General features: G+C 52.3%; 1 protein-coding gene across 5 annotated transcripts in view; it reads left to right on the forward strand.

The window, feature by feature from the left end:
- RGS6 (regulator of G protein signaling 6) overlaps positions 1-7119 on the forward strand; it is a 188270-nt gene that overhangs the window by 154050 nt on the left and 27101 nt on the right. For 2 of the 5 annotated variants that reach the window (XM_007454733.1, XM_007454736.1), the window contains exons 14-15: positions 2998-3087; positions 6732-6785. In XM_007454733.1, coding sequence (XP_007454795.1) covers positions 2998-3087; positions 6732-6785 — 144 coding nt within the window. Of the gene's footprint in view, positions 1-2997; positions 3088-6731; positions 6786-6935; positions 7011-7119 lie in introns of those variants that run through there. The other 3 variants (XM_007454734.1, XM_007454737.1, XM_007454735.1) reach the window with 3 other exon arrangements.

A 7119-nucleotide genomic window follows, 5' to 3' on the forward strand; every position in this document is an offset into this window, starting at 1 on the left:
CCCCCCCCCCCCCCCCCGCCGAGAGGGGACCGCCACTGCCTGCTACTCCTCGACCCTGGGTTGTCCTTCTTGCTCTGGTTGACCAGACTAGGAACTGGGAGACACATTCCTGTCTTCTCAGTTCTTCCTACCTTGATGAGGCTCTTTCTGGTTGAGGGACAGCCATTCCCCACCTCGGGAAGCGCAGGTCGTCCTCAGTTATACCCGCCGTTCACAGCACCCGGAACCTGCTCTTCCTTGCGTCCCTCAGCTCAGCTGGTCGCGCATCCCCTTATGCAGTGAACTCTAGGCTTTATGACAGTGGGGACCTCTCCTGTCTTGGCGATGCTGTAATCTCAGTGCCTGACACAGCGCCTGGCACCTAGGAGATGCTCAACAAATATTTTGGAGATCAAATATTGAGGCATCTGCTTTATCCTATATTCTTTCTCAGTTGACAAGTTCTTTCTTTCAATGGCTTTTCCTGCCCACGATGAGCTGGAGGAATTAGCTAGATCAGGGGTGAAATTTGTTGCCAAGGCCAGAGGGCTGGGCTGGGAAAGGTTTCCTTCCCCTTCTTGGGGGAGCAGTGGGTGTTTTGTGAGACATACTTGGGGATTTAGATTCCTCTGAGAAATCAGAGCAAGAAGCATGGGCCTGTTGCCTTGGAGAGGGGTTTGGAGAGGGGCCAGGCCTGAGGGCCAGGCCTTTCCAGATGACTCAGGAGCCACCTGGCTCTGTGGGCCAGACAGAAGCCATGCCTGAGACAAGAAGAAGAAGACAGCGAGATAGTTTCTCTCTGGGTTAATATTTGTACCTAAGATGTAAATGTTAGACCACTTTAAAGGGACAGCAAATGCAAAGAGCATGATGTCCCTCGGTCTAGGCCCTGAGGCCATTAGGGCTGAGCCACGATGCCCACATCGGGATTTCCTTTGAGTTGAGTGTGATCCCCACTCTCCTTCCATACAGAGAGCAGGATCTGATCATAAACTTAAACAAGTATGGAGCCTGCAAACTTGCTCGGTACTTGCAAACTCAGACCAGCACTTCAGTGAACCAAAAAGCAACATAAATTCCGCTAACATTTAACCCTGTGCTGGACGCTATGCACATATAAGAGATTAAAAACACATTGTTCCCTCAAGTAGCTTAAACTAGAGTGGGCTGGATCTTTGTCTGAAATTTGCAGAAAAACACTCAGCAACATGTGTTCCCACTAAGTTCATTAACTCAGAACACATCTGGATCATCAAAGTAGATGCAGATTGAAGCCAGTGTTTGGTTTCACTGGGCTCCTTTCAGTGGCCCCATTCCCACGAGTAGGGCTGCACCCGCTTTTATAAATATGGGGGCATCTGGGCAAGAATGAAGCTGGTGCCCAAATAGGTCTGCATATGGTCCATCTGAAGATGGCCTGAGAGGGATCCACATGCCACCAAGGTGATTCTTGCTTTCTGTCTTCACTTTCTTTTGAGGCGGGTAGGAAGAGGGTCTTGGCAAGCCATCGTCATCACCCAGCTTCCTCTGGGATGCACCAGCAGTCTGGCCAGGTATTTCTTAAATGTGCCCCCAGCTGAGGAGAAGTCTCTACCTCCCCTTCCTCCTCCCCTGGGAAGAGTACCCGAGGAAGAGATCCTTAATGACCAATCCAGCCTCTTTGCTGAGCATTCTCTTCACTGACCAGCTCTCCATTCCCCTGAGCGCTGGGGCCCTTGTCCAGCTTCGTGGGATGAACACTGAGTGTACATCAGGGAAGATGCTTCCCTGCCTAATGATTCCACCCTCCCTAGGGAAAGCCCACCCTCCGCCAACAGGTCCTCTCTTGGGACAGCCAGGTTTTCCTGTGCAGCTGAGCTACCTTCCATTTCAACTAATAAATAACGCTTTTTCAATGGACAAGCTCCGTCTTTTAATGAAACAGGCTTTCCCTGCCCTTAATGAGGACAGATCTATTAGGAAGGGATCACAAGGCTATAGAAATTAGCCGGAAGTGAAGGGCAAAACTCGTTGCCATGGCCAGAATGTAATGCCTCTAGGAGCCCAGGAAGGCACTCTGCCCCAGCATCTGCCCCTCCTGGATGGAAGAGTCAGGCCTGGCACATTTGCCCAGATGCCCCCACGATCTGGTTCTAAGGGTCCCCTTCCAGGATGGGATGGTGGCCCTGACATGCACAAACCTACCCAATTGCATCGTTGCCTGTGAACTTTTTTTTTTTTTCATTAAACTTTTTATTTTGAGATACTTTTAGCTTCACAAGCAGTTATAAGAAATAATATAGAGACATCCCATGTACCCAGTTTCTCCTAACAGTAACATCTGCAAAAGCTATACTACAGTATCACGGCCATGATGTTGACATTGCCACATCCCCCAAGTTTATCAGATTCCCCAGTTTTGCTTGTACTCGTATGTGTGTATATGTGTTTAGTTCTATACAACCCTATCACACGTGTAAGATGTGTCAAGATACAGAGCTAGTCTACCACCACGAGAACCCTTCCTATTGTCTTTTATAACCACACCTCCCTCCCCTCCCTGCCCCTCTCCCGTCCCTAACCTCTGGCAACCACTAATCTGTTGTCTGTTTCTATAATTTGTCATTTCAAGAATGTCATACCAGTGGAATCATACAGTATGTAACCTTCTGGGGCTTTTTTTCATTCATCATAATTCCTTTGAGATTCATCCAAGTGGTTGGGTGCATCAGTAATTTCTTCCTTCTTATTGCTGTGCCTGTGGTTTTAATCATTAAGCGGTACTGCATCCCAACATGGCACCAAGGCCCAATTACATAGCCTCTGCGACATGATCCTCAAGGATCTTTTACTCTGTGAGAGATAATAGGTTTTGGTTGGTGTTTTCTGAGTGGGAAAAAAACGAAACAAATCCAGGTACAGGCAAGCATATTTCGGTTTGTTTCTTTCTTTCCTAACACAGTGGCCAGTTGGGTCGCAGTTCCCTTTAGCATCGGTTGACAGTTCTTTCTTGTGTCTTCCCACCTCCCGCCTTTCCAGGAGCACATCTACAAGCTGATGAAGAGTGACAGCTATGCCCGCTTCCTCCGGTCAAATGCTTACCAGGACTTGCTGCTCGCCAAGAAGAAGGTATCTGCGAAGGGCAGCCTTGCCTTTCTTAGCACTGTTGACCTTTGCCTGCTGCTTGCTGCTGGTGTGAAATGAGAATGTCATCCCTTGGGTTTTATTTCTTTTCTCTTTTCTTCTTTCCCTTCTGTACCTGGTCCCACTCCAACAGAATATAATTAGGATTGTCACCACATCAGCCCCCCCACAAGGTCCAGGGTGTGGCATCCTGTCTCCCTGGACCCATCATCTCCATCTGTGTGTCCTGCCCACAGTGGAGAGTGTGACCAAATTCTGAGGCCGCAGTGGCTCAGCCCAGGAGTACAGGGCTGGCAGTGACATCAGCCAATCCCTTAGGAAACCACTGAAGAGTCCAGCCCCCTCCCCACAGATTTTCTGTCCCCGACCAGCTCAGAGATGAGTATGAGGCAAGGATTGGGGCGCCCCCCTCTGGATAGAAACGCTTATAGGTTTCTGGGGGGCGATCTGGCACCCGAAGTCCTTCCTGGGGTGGTTGCCCCTCCCTCTCCCTCACCTGCCCCACAGCATTTGCTTTTTCTTTTAACCAAGAAGTAACGGCATCCTAGCTCCTTCCTCCTCCTCCACTCTGAATGAAGTCCTGGTTCCCTGTGGCCCTCAGTGTCTGGATTTTGGGGGCGCAGGGAACCTCAGCATGCAGGCGGTGGGAAGCGACTGAGGCAGGGATGAACTCAGCTGGGTTTCTCGGGGGAGGGAAGGAAGAGCCAGGAGGGACATGGGGTCTGGAAAAGGGGAGGCAGGAGGGACGGCTTAAGGTTCCAGCATGCCTGCGAACGCTCTGCACGTCTCGGTTCTCATCTGAGGCCCACGTGTGGTTAACGGGGCCCTCCTTGCACCAAGTCCCGGGACTCCCGTGCCATGCCGCTTAGGACCATGTGCATCCCTTTCTTCTCCCTCTCAGCCTCCCGGCAGCAGTCCCTGAGCCTGCTGTCTGTCGGGCTTCCTCTCTCAGCCACACAGCCCCTCTTTCTGTGTACTGTGACCTCACGTGCCAGCATCTTGTCTGCATATCTGGCTGGTCCCACATCACTCCCGAGTCTAGAAGAGCATTTATATCCTGCTTGCCTGCCCTTAGGTAGCCCTGAGGACATCCCCAAGAGCCTGAGAAAGAGAAGTAGACTTTGGGGACTCCCAGAGTGTGAGGAACCCAGCTTTCTTGTCGGCCTGCATCCCTTCCATCAGGTGTCACTACTACGATGGAAAATGTGAAGCCTGACCTCCAGCCCGCTCCCTTGCCAGAGGGTGGAGGTGGAGAGGCCCTGATGCAGCTGGCTGACATCCCCACCAGTAATGGCTCTGATACCCAGTTTTTCAAGAAAAGTGGAGACCTTTGGTGCCTCCAGCCCAGATCTCAGGGGAGAAGGCAAAGTAATTGTTCCTTATTTCTTGCGGCTCAAGACCCTGAAGTGATCCCGGTGTGGGGAAATTGTGAAGAAACCAGAGGCCATTCAGTCTCCCTGTGGGTCTGAGCACAAAGGGAAAAAGCACCCCAGCACAGGGAGTGGGGCTGAGATTCCACAGATCATCCCGTACGAGGAAAGCTTCTCGGAGGAGGTCACTTGAATGAGGAAGGAACGGACGGCCTGCCTGTAAAATGTCACAGATGAAGTTCCTTAGAATTATCCTTCCAGCCCCTACACCAAGGAGTGTCCTTGGGGCAGAAAGCTCTTGCAGATGCCAAAGCCCTTTCAATATCCAGGGGTTAGTTTTTTCCAAAGTCAGCGACAAGCCAACTTTTCTTCCATTTCTCCCTGAGTCTCCAGGCATGGACTGGATTTGTAACTCGGCACTTCCAGGTAGGCCTAGAGTGTCTTCTGATGTCAGGGATGGGCTTACCATGCGATCTACATGTCCAGGTCATGAAGAGATGTGAGCCACAAGCTCCAGCTAAGAGGAGGGATGTAAATCGGCCTCACTTTTCTGCTCAGGAAGGCTCCTGATGGAGTCTGGAAGCATAGCCTTCCAGTCCTTCCTCCCTAATTCCTCCTCTATCCTAGTATTTTCAGAGATCAGGTTAGTTGTTCTGATGAGCCAGGTCTCAAGGGCAGGTGAGCTGGGTCTTGAGGGGCCCCTCCAGAACACTCAGGTACCAGTACTCAAGTACAATTTTCCAGGGCAGCTCGGAGGACCTGTGCAAGGCAGAGGAACCCGAATAAGTCAGGCCAGTGGCCACTCTCTGTGGGCAGCAGCTCAGGAGCCAAGGGACAAGAATGCCAGGCGCAGAATGCCAGCTGCGGGGCCTAGAACTGGCCTGACTTGAGCTGCACAGACAGCCCCCGGGCTGCCCACTGGATTGAAGCTGAGTCCTGCCGTCCCCAGTGGGGAGGCTCAGTATGGTGCCAGGCCAAGCACGGATCCTTCAGTTCCCTGTGCCTGAAGGAGAAAGACCAGCCTGGCTCTGCGGTGGTGTGTCCTTTGTATTGTGTCTTCCTTCTGCAGCATCCTCTCTGTCTCCCGGCAGCCAGCTGAGGGGATGGGGCATGACAGCCAAGGAGGCCCTCTGACCGTGTCCACACCCACAGTGGCTACCTTTGGCCCCCTCTGCTTCCAGCACATCCTGCAGACCCACAGACACCTGGCTGCTTCTTCAGCTCTCTAGTTTCCATTATTTGCTGTGTGTGTGTCCACGTGAGCGTGTGTGCTCTCCGGACTTCCCAGGCATGGATTCAGGACCTTGGAACTGGGCTCTGGGATAAACTAGCAGGTATTTGGGATGTAATTCTCCCCCCTTGGAAAAGCAGGAAAGTTGAGGAGAGGGTCAGGTCCACACCACACCCCTTCCTCCTCCACTAGAGAACAGCCAGGCCTGGGGGGAGCGTCCAGGGGCTTCCCCCTGTGTGGGGGGACCCTCAGCCTGGAGTCCCTGGGAGGTTCCTGAGCCTGCTGTCACCTGCCGTGAGTAAACCTTGGAAGGGGTCACCTGCCCGAGTACCAAGAGAGCATTTTCTCTCCAGAACGCTCCTTCTGAGGCCCAAGATCTTTGTGGTTGCAAAAGACCTTGGTAGAGCCTCCTTGGTCTAAGGACACAGGACGAGAGTCACTAGGGGTCACGAGGATGTTGAGGAACTTAACAAACTTTCTGGCTGCATCTGAACAGAAAAATCTCAGAGAAAGTCCTAACCCAGACTCATGGCGGAGTTGATGACTTCACCTCGCCCACGGCCACTTCGGCCGTCTCAGCAGGATTCCCCCACAGGCCCCGCTGGCCCTGGAAGCTCGTCTGGTTTGTGTCCCCCGTTGGGGACCCCAGTTGGCTCCTGCGCGTGGGCTCGGCCGCTCAAAAGCAGTGAGCAGGCAGCTCCAAACTGCTGACCAAGGGCCCGGCTCCCAGCCCAGTGGCTCCTACTTCAGCCCCGAAGCACGATTAATGGCTCTTCTAGAAGCGAACACCCCTCTCTCCTCACAGCTCCAGGGAGGCTCTGTTTTCCCTCTCTCCCACTGACTGTTGCACACAGCTCTGGCTGCTTCTCTTGTCCTGTTTTTTTTTTTTTTCTCCCGCCCTGTCTTGCTTTTGTTTTGGTTCATTAGCTGCCGCTGCTGCTCTTGGGGAACGATGTATAAGCTGAAGATTTTTTTTTTTTTTGTATTTTTCTCCCTTTTTTTTTTTTTTTTTTTTTTTTCCCCTAAAGCCAGAAAGTGAGCAAGGTCGTAGAACTTCCTTAGAAAAGTTCACTCGCAGTGTGGTAAGTTCAGCCGGTTTTCTTTGGTCGTTGTTTTTCTCTGTTTTATTTTCTGTTTGTACAGTGGTGATTATTGTCGTTTCCTTTGGGATGGGAGGGAGCCCAGTGCTTTCCCCTCAACACACCCACCCGTTTTCTTTTGCAAGGGTCGAGGGTCAGCCGCTTCTCTCCTAGGGATGGATCTGCAAAAGACAAAAGGCCCGGCGGCTCCCTCTGCAGACGGTGCACGGGGCAACCGCCCAGCCTCGGGCCTGGCATTTGATCTTCTGTCTGTGGCCTTGAGGAGGAAGGACCCCCACCCGCCCCCCCCACCCCGCCCTCGAGGCAGCTTCGGTCG

The sequence above is a fragment of the Lipotes vexillifer genome, unplaced genomic scaffold (genome assembly GCF_000442215.2).
Source record: "Lipotes vexillifer unplaced genomic scaffold, Lipotes_vexillifer_v1.1 scaffold1495, whole genome shotgun sequence".
NCBI classification, from domain to species: domain Eukaryota; kingdom Metazoa; phylum Chordata; class Mammalia; order Artiodactyla; family Lipotidae; genus Lipotes; species Lipotes vexillifer.